Genomic DNA, 15,814 nt, shown 5'->3' on the forward strand with positions numbered 1-15,814 from the left:
AATAAGCGATCAATCAAATTTATAATAAACTTGAAAACTTGAACTTGTGTGTGTTTAGTGTGGAGGGTGGGCCTTGCAGTGTCTTGGGGTTTCCCTATGGCTCCTGACAGGACATAAGTTTGAGAAATTTTGTAATTGAAATCACCCATTATTATAGTGTTGCCCATTTCTCCAGCTTTCCTAATCTCTAAAAACATTTCTCAGAGAGAGAAAGAGATAATGGTTACTGTGGATGGGCCATTTGGCCTTTATCTGCCATCATGTTTCTACGTTTCTATGTCTGCTTATTTTGTCCCTTTCTATTCCTTCCCTTCACACAAGGAATTTCTATCCATAAGGATTCCACACTGCTATCTATGTCATGCAGAATGTTTAGTTGATTTGATTCAATTATAGCGCCCACTCCCCCCCCCCCCCCTCCAATTTGATCTACTCTATCATTGGGATATGAAACAAAACAAAGCAATTTAAAACAACAAAATAAAACAAGGCACAGAACATTAAAATATGGGCTTTTGGAGTTTTTCAAACTCCCACTATGAAGGTCATCTTAACCATATCTTCTGACAACAAATTCCATAGCTTAATTATGCGCTTTGTAAAACTTTCTACAATTTCTTTTCAATCAGCTGGAAAGTAGTTTCATAGAGTATCCTCTAGGTTTTTTAATGTACTTTTTATTATGACATTCAGTCAGACATTGAACTTGAACCTAGAGAATGACATGGGGACAAATTTTTCCCCATCCTGGTGGGAACTTATTTTCCCGTCCCCATGAGTTCTTTTCCTGTCCCTGCCCCATTATTACAAGGCTTGTGTGGTTAAGGCAGAGCTTACAGGAATAAGGCAGGGACAGGGGTAGTGACAAAACTCACAGGGATGGAACAGGGAAATTGAATTCCTGTGGGGATGGGGACAAATTTAGCCCCGTGTCATTCTCTACTTGAACCATAGATACAACTTACAAAAAAATTAACATCCACTTTTCATAGCTACTAACTTCTTAGTGGTTAAGCCTCCACAATCTGCCTTGTGCCAATGTTAATTACGTTCAAATATCTAACATCCCTCAGCCACCCTCCCCTTTCCCCATTCCCACACTCCTTTAAATGCTGTTGCTCCTGTTTTAACCATTCACCCCACTCATGATTTCATACACTTGTCATAACAGGGCAATGGTGCAACCGCATCTGGAATACTGCGTCCAGTACTGGTCGCCCAACCTAAAGAAAGATATGGCGATACTCGAGAGGGTCCAGAGAAGAGCAACAAAAATGATAAAGGGCATGGAAAACCTCTCATATGCTGAGAGGCTGGAGAAGCTGGGGCTCTTCTCCCTGGAAAAGCGGAGACTTAGAGGGGATATGAAAGAAACTTATAAGATCATGAAGGGTATGGTGAAGGTAGAGAGAGACAGATTCTTCAGACTGGCGGGGGCAGCAAAAACTAGAGGACACTCAAAAAAATTGAGGGGAGATAGATTTAGAACAAATGCTAGGAAGTTCTTCACCCAGAGGGTGGTGGATACCTGGAATACGCTTCCAGAGGAGGTGGTTGAGTAGAGTACGATTTTGGGTTTCAAAAAGGGATTGGACGAGTTCCTGAAGGGAAAGGGGATCCAGGGGTATAATTAGAGGGATACTATACAATACAAAATGCCCTTGAGTAATAGATCGCTACAGGTCCCTGACCTGGGGGGCCGCCGTGGGAGCGGACTGCTGGGCGTGATGGACCTATGGTCTGACTCGGCAGAGGCAATGCTTATGTTCTTATGTTTTCCAGTCATCTTTTTTCCAAGCTGGACACCAGGGATCCACGGTAAGGCTGGAGATGGCACAGGGGAGTGGATGATGAGAGGGGGGGGTCAGGTGGTGGAGGGAGGTCTGGGGAAGGATAAGATGTGGTTGAGAGATGGTGAGGATTGGATGTGATTGTGGAGAACTAGGGGAGCATTGGGGGCCAGCAACTATAATTGGGGGGCGGAGGAAGCAACAATTGCAGAGGGAATCAGGGAAGTGTTGAGTGTGGAAGCAGTGGTTGCTCCCAAACACATAAAAAGGTGTGGTGTGTTTTCCCATGTGCAGAGTTTCAAAATAGTTGTTCTCACTTGGGGGATTATAGAAGTGCAAGAGATTCAACATTTGGCAGAACCTGTTGTATAATACTACAGAAATTCTCCAAATTCCTAAAGTCTTCACTGCTTATTCCCTCACTGTATGACCTGCTCTTCCTGTTGTAAATCGCCTCGACTTACTTTTTATTGTAAACCCGCATCTAGAATGTTACCATACCCTGTACAAATATTCATGTACTCAAAGACTTCATTGTTTTTTCGCTGTATGTCCAGCTCTTCTTTATTGTAAACCGCCTCGAACTACTTTGGCTTTGACGGTATATAAACAATAAATTATTATTATTATTAAATCCTGACCTGGATATCTTAATTCCCCTCCTCATGTCCTTTCTAAAATAAGGCTCCAAGTATAATTCCATTTGAGATCACCATTATAGTAAATTATAGTCAACCATAAAATAGTGAAAGGAAGAAAACCATGGGCTAGATTCACAAAGCAAACCGATCGTGTACCAATCAGTTTGTGACCCCTTTGCAACCTGATTTCCCTCCGGCCTGATTCACTTACCTCTTTGCTGACCATCCTCCACTCCGTGCATGCAAATGAGGGGAACGGCATGCAAAGAAAGCAGGGACGCAATTCACTAAGCAAAATCCTACAACACCGACTGGGCTGGTCGATCACAAACAAGTGACTGCTCAAGCCCTTTCCGGTTGCTCTGCCTTCTGCCACCCTGCTCTCTGCCCTGTCAGCCCTGATCTCCTGCAGTCCCGACTCTCCTGCTGCCCTGATCGCCTGCTTGCCTGACCTGATCGCCTGCAACTTAGCAGTGTCAGATCAGGGAGAAACAAGTCCTGTCAGCCTTTGGTGGGTTAAGTTCAGTTTTCCCTGGGCAAGTTTCCTGCTAAAACACAAAGCTGATTTTCTACCCAGTCTGACCCGAATGCCTGCATCCTGGAAGGAGCTGTCTTTTCTCCTGCAGCCCCAACTCTCCCAGTGCCCCAACCACTACCTGACACGATCACCTGCCTACCCTGACTCTCCCATCCTTCCCCGCAGTGCAAACCCATGGTTTTAATCCACGGGCTTAAGCGGGTTAAAACCACGGGCTCCAAAGGAAGTTAAAGAAGAAGAAAAAAAAATCTCTGCCAGGCCTGGAGGTCCAGCATATGCGCAGACCATCTACAGATGTGCATGCGCTGGGATCACTATAGAGCAATCTGGGCAGGCATTCCTCAGATCGCCCCCTCCCCATCTGCATATTGTAATTTGGAGAATTCATCAGATCTGCCCGGATCAGGCCCGGATCTGTCCCAATCGGGCAGGATTGTGAATCTAGCCACATATCAGAGTTTGACTTCCTTACTGAATCATACTCTCAGTAATGGCCATTTCATTGGAGATGGGTAAAATAGTTCTAACACCTTTGTTGAAAGGGGTTGACTTGGACCCCTCAGTCTCTTCCCACTATCATCCTATTGCATATATACCTCTACTGACAAAAATGTTGGAATCTATTATTTCCAAACAACTTTCCAACTATCTAGAGAAGTTTTCTATTCTATTACCATTTTAACATGGATTTAGACCTAATTTCAGTACAGAAACTCTTTTGATATCTTTAATTGCAAAAATTCAAAATTTACAGTTACAGAATAAATATGCAGTATTATTACAATTTGACTTGTCTGCCGCATTTGATGTGGTTCATCAAGATATTTTGATTCATATGTTGGCTAACATAGGACTAACCCATGTGGTTTTAGATTGGTATAGTAAATTTCTTTTGCGATGTTCTTATGAGGTATGCTTAGAGGGCCAGGTCTCATCTTCATGGATTCCCAAATGTGGGGTGCCGCAAGGTTCTCCTTTGACACCTATTTTATATCTATATGACATCTTTAAAAAATTTCTGCCTTTCGCCTGCAGAATCTATTTTTACCTATGCGGATGACATTTTTATTTTATTGGAAGTCAAACATGATTTCAGTGACCTGGTTACAGGCATAGATAGCTGTATCTCTAAGCTCCAGAGTTGGGCGAAACTGAATGCTTCAAAAACTAAGCTGCTTTGGATCAGACCTAGATTAGTTAATCTCCCTACTAATATTGCATTGGAATCAAATAGCACAGTTACTTACCGTAACAGGTGTTATCCAGGGACAGCAGGCAGATATTCTTAACTGATGGGTGACGGCACCGACGGAGCCCTGGTATGGACAATTTTAGAGTGATTACACTCTAAGAACTTAGAAAGTTCTAGTTAGGCCACACTGCGCATGCGCGAGTGCCTTCCCGCCCGACGGAGGCGCGCGGTCCCCAGTTAGGATAAGCCAGCTATGAAGCCAACCCGGGGAGGTGGGTGGGATGTAAGAATATCTGCCTGCTGTCCCTGGATAACATCTGTTATGGTAAGTAACTGTGCTTTATCCCAGGACAAGCAGGCAGCATATTCTTAACTGATGGGTGACCTCCAAGCTAACAAAAAGAGGGATGGAGGGAAGGTTGGCCATTAGGAAAATAAATTTTGTAAAACAGATTGGCCGAAGTGTCCATCCCGTCTGGAGAATGCATCCAGACAATAATGAGATGTGAAAGTATGAACTGAGGACCAAGTAGCAGCTTTCCTCAATAGGAGTTGATCTGAGGAAAGCCACAGATGCTGCCATAGCTCTAACCTTATGGGCCGTGACAGAACCTTCCAGTGGCAGTCCGGTCTGAGCATAACAGAACGAGATGCAAGCAGCAAGCCAATTGGATATCGTACGTTTAGAAACAGGATGACCCAATTTATTGGGATCAAAAGACAGGAAAAGTTGAGGAGATGAACGGTGAGGCTTAGTGCGCTCTAAATAGTAAGCCAAAGCACGCTTACAGTCCAAAGTATGCAAAGCCTGTTCTCCAGGATGAGAATGAGGTTTCAGGAAGAATACAGGCAGGACAATGGACTGGTTAAGATGAAAGTCAGATACAACCTTAGGGAGAAACTTTGGATGTGTACACAGAACCACCTTGTCATGGTGAAAGACAGTGAAAGGTGGATCTGCAACTAGTGCATGCAACTCACTGACCCTCCTGGCAGAGGTGAGAGCAATAAGGAAGACCACTTTTCAAGTGAGAAATTTGAAATGAGCTATGGCCAATGGTTCAAAAGGAGGCTTCATTAAGGCGGAAAGAACCACATTAAGATCCCAGACAACAGGAGGGGGCTTGAGAGGTGGTTTCACATTGAAAAGCCCCTGCATGAATCTGGAAACCAAAGGATGAGCAGTAAGAGGTTTTCCATGAACTGGCTCATGAAAATCAGTAATAGCACTGAGGTGGACTCTGATAGAAGTAGACTTGAGACCAGAGTTAGACAAAGAAAGAAGATAATCCAACACTAGTTCTACTGCTAGTGAAGTTGGATCATGATGATGCAGAAGGCACCAGGAAGAAAACCGGGTCCACTTCTGTTGATAACATTGAAGAGTGGCCGGATTCCTGGAAGCATCAAGAATAGAATGGACAGGCTGAGAAAGAAGTGAGTGAGCCGAGGTCAGCCCGAGAGAAACCAAGCTGTCAGGTGCAGAGACTGCAGGTTGGGATGTAGGAGGGACTGCTGATGCTGAGTAAGCAGAGAAGGAAACAGTGGAAGAAGTATGGGCTCCCTGGAACTGAGTTGAAGTAGAAGGGAGAACCAATGTTGCCTGGGCCACCATGGAGCAATGAGAATCATGTTGGCTTGTTCCCTCTTGAGCTTGAACAAGGTTCGCAACATGAGAGGTAGAGGAGGAAAGGCATAAAGGAATAGATTGGTCCAATCCAGAAGAAACGCATCTGCTGCCAGACGGTGAAGGGAGTAGAGTCTGGAGCAAAATTGGGGCAGTTGATGATTGTGAGGAGCCGCACAAAGGTCCACCTGAGGAGTGCCCATTGAGCGAAAATTGACTGGAGAGTCATGGGATTGAGAGTCCATTCGTGGGGTTGGAGAATTCTGCAGAGATTGTCTGCTAAGGAATTCTGCTCTCCCTGAATGTAGACAGCTTTCAAGAATAAATGGTGAGCTGTCGCCCAAGACCAAATCTTTTGGGCCTCCTGACATAACAGGCGAGAACCCGTCCCACCCTGTTTGTTGATGTAGTACATTGCAACTTGATTGTCTGTGCAGAGTAGTAGTACTTGAGGAAAGAGGAGATGCTGAAAAGCCTTGAGGGCATAAAACATCGCTCTGAATTCCAGGAAATTGATGTGATGTTTCTTTTCCTGGGCAGTCCAAAGACCTTGAGTTTGTAAATCATTCAAGTGAGCTCCCCAGGCATATGGGGATGCGTCTGTGGTGAAGACTAGATGATGAGGAGGCAGATGGAACAGAAGGCCTCTGGAGAGATTGGAAGATTTCAACCACCATTGCAGAGATGTCGAAGAGACGATGTCACAGATATGTGTCGCGAACAAGGATCTGTCGCCTGGGACCATTGGGTAGCTAGGGTCCATTGAGGAGTGCGAAGGTGAAGACATGCGAAGGGGGTGACATGAACTGTCGAGGCCATGTGACCCAAGAATATCATCATTTGTTTTGCAGAGATGGAAAGCTGTGGGAGCACCTGCTGACAGAGATGAAGAAGGGTCTGAAGGCGGTTGGATGGAAGAAACGCCCTCATGAGAACAGTGTCCAAGATCGCTCCAATGAACTGAAGCCACTGAGTGGGGATGAGATGGGACTTGGGCAGGTTGATCTCGAAACCCAGAATTTGGAGAAAAAGGATGGTCTAGTTGGTAGCATGAGCCACTTCCTGAGATGAAGGAGCCTTGATTAACCAATTGTCCAGGTAAGGGAAGACTTGGAGATGGTGAGAGCGTAGAAAAGCGGCCACCACAATGAGACATTTTGTGAAGACCCTGGGAGAGGAGGCTAGACCGAAGGGCAACACTTTGTACTGGTAATGACAGTGATTGAGGTACTGTCTGGAGGTCAGATTGACCGGGATGTGAGTGTAGGCCTCCTTGAGATCGAGGGAGCATAGCCAGTCGTCCTGATTGAGAAGAGGATAAAGTGTGGCTAGAGAGAGCATTTTGAATTTTTCTTTGACCAAGCATTTGTTGAGATCACTGAGATCTAATATGGGTCTGAGGTCCCCGGTTTTTTGGGGAACCAGAAAATAGCGGGAGTAGAATCCCTGCCCCTTCTGATCTAGAGGAACTTCCTCGATGGCGTTCAGAAGAAGAAGGGATTGGACTTCCTGAAGGAGGAGGGAGGACTGAGATGTGTTCAAAGAGACTCTTTTGGAGGACTGAGGTTGGGAAGAATCTGAAAGTTGAGAGAATAGCAGTGGCGAATGATGTTTAGAACCCACTGGTCTGAAGTGATGTGCTCCCAATGGCTGAGGAAAGTGGGAAGATGTCCTCCTATGGGTTGAGGCAGTGAGGAAGATGGTGGAAGACTGGCTAGGCCCTGGAGAATGAAGTCAAAAGGGTTGAGTAGACTTAGGTTGGGCAGGAGGTTTCACCGGTTGCTGCTGTTGAGCACGAGGTTGCTGGCATTGTTGCTGACGCTGCCGTCGAGGTTGCTGAGGAGCAGGTGGTAGGGGACGAGCAGAGTAGCGGCATTGATAAGAAGATTGTTGGCGAAAAGGCCAAGCAGGGGGAGGCTTCTTTTTGTTTTTCAGGAGAGTGTCCCATCTAGTCTCATGTGCAGACAATTTTTGTGTGGTAGTGTCTAGAGAGTCACCAAATAACTCATCCCTGAGGCAAGGAGCATTGGCAAGGCGGTCCTGGTGGTTGACATCGAGCTCCAAAACCCTAAGTCAAGCTAAATGGCGCATAGCAACAGACATCGCCATAGCCCTCGAGGTCAGTTCAAAGGTGTCGTAAATTGAACGGACCATTGAACTTTCGGAGCTGTAACAAACTGGAAGTATATTGGTGAAATAAAGGTATTTTCCATTCAGGGAGATACTTCTCAAAGGAAGCCAGTTGTTGAATGAGGTGCTTCAGGTAAAAAGAAAAATGAAAGGCGTAATTACCTGAGCGATTGGCTAGCATAGCATTTTGATATAATCGCTTGCCAAACTTATCCATGGCCTTTCTCTCTCTGCCAGGAGGGACAGAAGCATAGACACTAGTGCCCGCAGTCTTTTTGAGAGTAGACTCTACCAGCAAGGATTCATGGGGGAGTTGGGGCTTGTCAAAGCCCGGAATGGAAATAACCTTATACAAAGTGTCTAACTTGCGAGGAGCACCAGGGATGGTTAAAGGTGTCTCCAAATTTTTATAAAAAGTTTCCCTCAAAATGTCATGGAGTGGCAATTTAAGAAATTCCTTTGGAGGATGATCAAAGTTCAAAGCCTCAAGGAATGCCTTAAATTTCTTGGATTCAGCCTCCAAAGGAATAGAGAGGGAGTCACTCATCTCCTTCAAAAAGTGTGTGAAGGAGGATTGATCAGGTTTAGAAGGTTCCCGGATAGAAGGATCATCCTCAGCCGAAGAAGCCTCGTCATCAGACACCAGAGGCTCTTTGGAGTCGTCCCACAGATCAGGATCACGTACCTGAGAGTCCCGACCTCGGGAACCCGGTGTCGAAGGCTCAGTATGTAAAGTTTTGCGTACCGACTTCCCGGACCGCAGAGAAGCGGTGCCCGGAGAAGTGAGAAGAGACCGGTGCCGGAAATGTACAGAAGGCTGTGGCTGCTCAGATGTCGTTTGAACGGCATGGTGCAGGCCTCTCGTTTCTGCAGATAACACAGGCATAGAGATTGAAGAGGCGGCATGCACTGGTACCGACAGAGTGGAAACCGATAAGAGAGGCTGCTCTGTAGCCGGTACCGGCAGATCAGATCGGACTGGTACCAGAATTTCAGATCGGACTGGTACCGGAGGCTCAGACCGGACCGGGACTGGAAGGTTCGGTGCCAACAGAGCAGGAAGAAGCTGCTGTAATTGCTCTTTGAGTTGGACTTGGAGGATGGCCGCAATACGATCATCCAAAGAAGGCACCGTATCGCTTTCTTTTTCCGCTGTACCTGCGGTGCCGCTCGACGCCCAGAGGATGAGGAGGCCGATGAAGATGCACTCACCTCTATAGGGGCAGAGCGTTTACGAGGGCGCCTCGAGGTCGGCAGGATTGGACTCTCTGCCGGAGCGACCAGAGGCCTCTCCAGGGAAGAGGAAGGCTTCTTAGCTGACTTACCTGGAGAGTGCGACACCGGAACGATGTCATACAGTGTCGAAGAAGTTGGTGCCGATTTAGAAGGGGCTGCCAATGTCGGGGTGGATGCCGAGGGATCATTCATATCGGCACCGAAGAGCAGTTTTTGCTGAATTTGTCTATTTTTTAAGGTGCGCTTTTTAAGAGAAGCGCAACGGGTGCAAGTAGAAGCCCTGTGATCCGGACCCAGGCACTGTAGACACCAATTGTAGGGGTCGGTCAGGGAAATGGGACGTGCACACCATTGACACTTCTTAAAGCCCGGCTGCGGGGGCATGAAAGTAAAGACGGCCTCCGTTAAATCGAAGGCAGAGGCTTCGATGGTGGCAATAGGCCCCGCCGGGGCGAGACGGAAAAAAGAAAAAGAAATGTGTTTGTTTTTTTTGAATTTGGAAAGAAGGAATAAAAAGAAAGAATAAAAAAAGAAGAGAGAGGAACTCTCAAGGAAAAAACGCGCGAGCGGGAAGGCAAGGAAAAGTTTTTCAACGGCCGTTGAAAAAAATGCGTCTTCTTAGCTCCACGGAAACTAAGAAACTGGGGACTGCGCGCCTCCGGCGGACGGGAAGGCACTTGCACATGCGCAGTGCAGCCTAACTAGAACTTTCTAAGTTCTAGAGTGCAATCACTCTAAAATTGTCCGTACCGGGGCTCCGTCGGTGCCGTCACCCATCGGTTAAGAATATGCTGCCTGCTTGTCCTGGGGTAAATTATATTACAACTTGACTTCACTTCTAGAGTTTTGGGTATTATTCTGGATTAAGAACATAAGAACATAAGAAATGCCTCCGCTGGGTCAGACCCGAGGTCCATTGCGCCCAGCAGTCCGCTCACGCGGCGGCCCAACAGGTCCAGGACCTGTGCAGTAAATTTCTATCTATACCCCTCTATCCCCTTTTCCAGCAGGAATTTGTCCAAACCTTTCTTAAACCCCAGTACTGTACTCTGCCCTATAACTTCCTCTGGAATTGTATTCCAGGTGTCCACCACACGTTGTGTAAAGAAGAACTTCCTAGCATTAGTTTTGAATTTGCCTCCTTTCAACTCTCCTTTCCTCTCTCACTTTTCATGACCAGATAAATTCCTTAGCAAAGAAATGTTTCTTTAGTTTGCGCATGCTGAGGAAAGTCAGGGCACTATTTTATCAAGAACATTATTTATTACTGGTACAATCCATTGTGTTGGCCCAGTTGGACTACTGTAATTCTATTTATTTGGTTATTAAACAGGGCAGTTTAGATTGTCTCCAGTTAATACAGAATACAGCGGCCAAACTTATTTTTAGAAAGAGAAAGTACGACCATGTTTCCCCATTGCTGAGAAAACTCTATTGGCTTCCGGTTCATCATAGGATACAGTTCAGGTGTGCATGTGTGGTTTTCAAACTCCTTTATGGAATATTTGACTCTGATTCCCCTTAGTGGGAATTCCTTTAGATCCTGCTATTCAAAAATTACAACAATTCACAAATTAGCATTTCCTTCTCTGAAAGGTATTAAATGCACTGGGAAGCTTAGTAAATCTTTTACTTTTAAATTGGTGATAATTTGGATGGACTTCCAGATTCTCTAAGACTGGTAGATCAATTATTTCAATTTCAAAAAAGTTTAAAAACCTGGTTGTTTTCACAATAGTTAATTTGATTTTAGCTGTCGTATAGTAATTTTAAGCAATACAACATACTTTTCTCTAACTTTTTCCATCCATCTAATCTAACCAATTTCTGTTTTTATCCCACAGTTTTTACTTGTTATGTTTCATTTTTTAACGAACTGTAAACCGAGTCGAGCTCCTTAGGGAGAAGATTCGGTATATAAAATGAAGATTAGATTAGATTATAAGGATAGATTTTTTCATTCTGCTCTAAATTGAAAGGAGCTGAAGTATCATAGGATCTTGTTTACCTGTGCGAATGTCATGGTTTACACCTTCTACAGAGATGATAGCATTAGGAATTCCTTTTCCTTGTCTGTCTTGTACAATGCCTTTGATCCCCCGATGAACCTATTAAGTGAGAGAACTGCATTAGAGCAACTGTTGAACCATAATATTAAGAAGCTAAGTGATGTCAAACTCATCAGTTCCAGAATCCATTCTCTGGCAGTGCTCATCAGTCTGGGTTACTAGAAAGGACCCAGCAGGATCCCAGAAAGATGAACTGTCCCTTGTCGTTTTTTTATTTACTTGTTGTTGCAGAGAATAAACACTGTCTTTAAATACTGAAGACTGCCTTTTTTATATATTGATGTTCCCATTAGTGACATATTGTGCTCTGCATTACTTATTATGAGATTCTACAAGACTCCTGAGGCAGGCCTTGTGGGCCAAAACAAATGCATGTCGAGTCATTGGATCAATAAAGCAGAGTGTGGTGCAGTGGTTAAAGCTACAGCCTCAGCACCCTGAGGTTGTGGGTTCAAACCCATGCTGCTCCTTGTGACCCTGGGCAAGTCACTTAATCCCCCTATTGCTCCAGGTACATTAGGCAGATTGTGAGCCCATCAGGACAGACAGGGGAAGATGCTTGAGTACCTGAATAAACCGTTCTGAGCTCTCCTGGGAGAACGGTATAGAAAATTAAATAAATAAATACCCTGGCAAGAAAGAGCTAGAAGTAGCCAGAGGGCCCGGTAGAGCTTGGAGTCAAGGAAAGGACTCAGACTTGATGACCGGCAGTGGGACCGGTGAAGAAAAATTCAAGTGGTGGAGACCCACTGTTATTGAATTAATCGAGCATACGAGTGCCTTGGGATATCGCCACTGTTTATTTCCTTGTTGTTCACATCTACAGAAAAGTAATGGTTTCCCCAAGACTATATAGCTAATAACAATTTATGGACTTTTCCACTAAAAATTTTATAAACCAAGCTATACTAACTAACTTGACCACAAATTCCACAGTTTATTGCTCCAGTTCTATCTTGTAACTGGTATTAATACTTTGGGGAGTGACCTTTTCTACCACTCGTGGTTGTTTGGTTTTATGTTCAAACAGTCGAATAAGAAACAATGGAACATCTTCAACAGCAGAGAGAAACAGTCATCATCAATTTTATACATAATATGCAAAAATCACCTATCCAACTATTCCCCATTAACAGACCTGGGTCCAGAAGCAAAAGCAAAGCACACCAGGGCCCTGGACTCTTATGAGCCCTGGAGGAGGCCAACCATCATCCCTCCCCCTACTCCATTAGGAAAACTGTTATAGCAGATGCATAATGTACAAAAAGACCCCCCCCCCCCAAAAAAAAAAAACAACAAACAGAGAAAACCCCACCACCCCTTCCCCACCCAAATAGTGCTGTCTCATAGCCTAATTGAAATGGACCACCATCCACCAGAGGTTGTTTGTTTTTAATAAACTGGAGAAAATGCTCTGAATTTATCAGGATTTGATGTATTAAGTAGGTTTTATCTTGTACAGAACCAAAGTGGAATTGTCTCAATCAGAATGGTGTCCTTCAACTCATCTGATAAATCCAAATGCCTTTATTCATCCAAAGCCTCATAAATTCATCCATTCACTCAATGCACATGTTTCGGCCTAACCGGCCTGCCTCAGGAGTCTTGTGAGTCGTCAACGGGTGTGTTGAAAAAGACGTACATGATATAGAGATACACACACCCTCTAAATGCGGCTACTTCAAGTCATAAAGCAGTGAATATCACTGCGACCATTATCTTGTACACCATTAATGTTTAACACTTGAACAATTTCTTTGAGATGTTACCATGATTCAGAGACTTATTCCAGTGCTTTTAGTCCACTTAACCAAACAAAGGTTCAAACTAGATAACAAAAAACAAAACATACAAACATAAAACCATACTACCAAACACATGAGTAATTGGACAATAAAACTGTACAAAACCCAATGCACTGCAGTTTTTACTATATGTTTTTGTCTCCAACGCAATTTTGTTTTCAAGGTCTTTCTTTGCCTTCCTTAGTATCGCCAAGCATTTGTCTTTCCATTCCTTATGCTGATTCCTATTACATTCAGTTGAGTTTAGTTCACCTCACTCGTTAGCCATGCTGGTTGGCATTTGGCCTTCCTTCTTCCTTTTCTAATACATGCAATATATTTCTCCTGGCTTACAGGATGGTATTTTTTAATAACAAAAAACTGCAAAAAAAAAAACCAAACAAACCCCAACAAAAACCATCCTTCAAAAAAACAAACTATGAGCAATCTATATAGAAGTGAGAGAGAGAAGGTTTCAATAGTGCAGGTTATCGTAGATGTTGAGAATCACTCCCGCAGTTTCTCATATGAATACTACTACCCACAATCAGGTGTTGTACGAGGCTGAGGCAGAGGTTTCTACCACAGCCCGGAACACTAAATGCTCTGACACTCATAGGAATATAAGCATCAGAGCATTTAGCGCCCCATCCCATGGTAGAAAACTCTACCACAGCATAGTAAATGGGGGGGGGGGAGGTGGTGTTTAATTTTTTTTATCAATGGAATATATTTAAAAAATTGCCCAATTCAAATAGAAATGAATAAGGAAAGAGTCCATCCACAAAGTAATGAAGAATCCCCCCTCCCTCATCCCCCCCCCCAAAAAAAATCTGTACTTCAGTAACACTTGATAAAAAGCCAAAAATCAAATAAAACTTAGCTTGGGTAGTCCGGAGTCAGTCCACCCATATCATACATATTGTGATCAGAAATTTCAGTGGACCAATATTGGCTGCCTGGACCTGAGATAAAAGGGACTTAGTAAGGAGATTATAGTCCAATCGGGACATTGTATCATATGCTCAGGATGCTCATCCAGATGCAGGAGGCACAATGGAACTACCAAAGGTAGGGTTTTGAAAAGCCTGCTCAAATCGCGTTGGGCACATGCGCAGACTTCCTCCCTGCCTGACAAGAGCGGGACTGGGTGCGGGACTACCGCATTACAGGGTGGGGATGGGCAGAACTGGGCGGGCCTGGGGACGGGTCCAGATTTTCCGATTGGAAAATCTGGCAACCCTAACCAAAGATTAATAGATGAAAGAGTTGTAAGTGTACTCTCCTAGACAATTTGGAAGATCAGTCCATAGCAAGATTCATAGTTAAATTAAAGTCCCCTGCCACAACAACATTACCCTCCACATATGGGTGGTAAAGGCTTATTAGCGGGACATTGGGGCCATAGGCCACTAACAAAATATTGTGAACATCTTGCAGATTAGTTTCAATTTATTATTTCTAGTCCGCCTTTGTCCAAGGTGGATTACAAAAATACATACATAGGGGGCGGAGCATGATTAAGATGGCTGCCTGAAAGTGCTTGACAAGACGCCACTGAACCTTTTTCCTTATATCAATGGAAAAAGGAAGACAAAGACTGAGATCCGGCAATGCCTTGCAGACTGGAGGGGGAACACGGATTTGTATACAGGTACTGTGAAATTACATGAGTTAGGACATATTCCTTTGGTCCCTTCCTTGGAGAAACTTTTAATTATTGACCTGGATTCCATATGGGAAGCCAATTCCTCATTATAAACTTCTCTGGGGCTCAGATACAAATGTTAACTTCTCATTCTGCTGGAATATTAACAGAAACATCAAAGTTAAAAGATAAAGTGGAGAATTGAAATCTAATTATCAAGAACGAGGGTAAAATTGTTTTATATTCTGCACTGAACTTCTGATAACCAGCCAACATGGTTTCTGCAGGAGGAGATCATGCCTGACTAACTTATTGCATTTCTTCGAGGGAATTAACAAACAGATGGATAGAGGAGACTCCATAGACATCATATACCTAGATTTCCAGAAAGCTTTTGATAAGGTGCCTCATGAACGTCTACTCCAGAAACTGAAGAACCATGGGGTGGACGGAGACGTACATAGATGGATCAGAAACTGTTTAGCGGGTAGAAACAGAGGGTAGGGGTGAAGGGTCACTACTCGGACTGGAGGAAGGTCACGAGTGGTGTTCCGCAGGGCTCGGTGCTCGGGCCGCTGCTATTTAATATATTCATAAATGATCTAGAAACAGGGACGAAGTGTGAGATAATAAAATTTGCGGACGACACCAAACTATATTTAGTGGAGCTCGGACAAAGGAGGACTGCGAAGAATTGCAAAGGGACTTGAACAAACTAGGGGAATGGGCGACGAGATGGCAGATGAAGTTCAACGTTGAGAAGTGTAAAGTATTGCATGTGGGAAGCAGAAACTCAAGGTACAACTATACAATGGGAGGGATGTTATTGAATGAGAGTACCCAAGAAAGGGACTTGGGGGTAATGGTGGACATGACAATGAAGCCAACGGCACATTGTGCAGCGGCTGCTAAGAGAGCTAATAGAATGCTAGGCATAATCAAGAAGGGTATTACAACCAGACGAAAGAAGTTATCTTGACGTTGTATCGGGCGATGGTGCGTCCACATCTGGACTACTGCGTCCAATATTGGTTGCCGTACCTTAAGAAGGATATGGCGTTACTCGAGAGGGTTCAGAGGAGAGCGATACGTCTGATAAAAGGGATGGAAAACCTTTCATACGCTGAGAGATTGGAGAAACTGGGTCTCTTTTCCCTGG

At 44.4% G+C, this 15,814-nt stretch overlaps 1 protein-coding gene across 1 annotated transcript in view; it reads right to left on the reverse strand.

The window, feature by feature from the left end:
* CPXM2 (carboxypeptidase X, M14 family member 2) overlaps window positions 1-15,814 on the reverse strand; it is a 258,848-nt gene that overhangs the window by 19,723 nt on the left and 223,311 nt on the right. The window contains exon 13 of the mRNA XM_033941873.1: window positions 11,163-11,262. Within this exon, the coding sequence (XP_033797764.1) occupies window positions 11,163-11,262 (100 nt within the window). The remainder of the gene's footprint in view (window positions 1-11,162; window positions 11,263-15,814) is intronic.

Source organism: Geotrypetes seraphini, chromosome 4 (assembly GCF_902459505.1).
Source record: "Geotrypetes seraphini chromosome 4, aGeoSer1.1, whole genome shotgun sequence".
Lineage (NCBI taxonomy): Eukaryota > Metazoa > Chordata > Amphibia > Gymnophiona > Dermophiidae > Geotrypetes > Geotrypetes seraphini.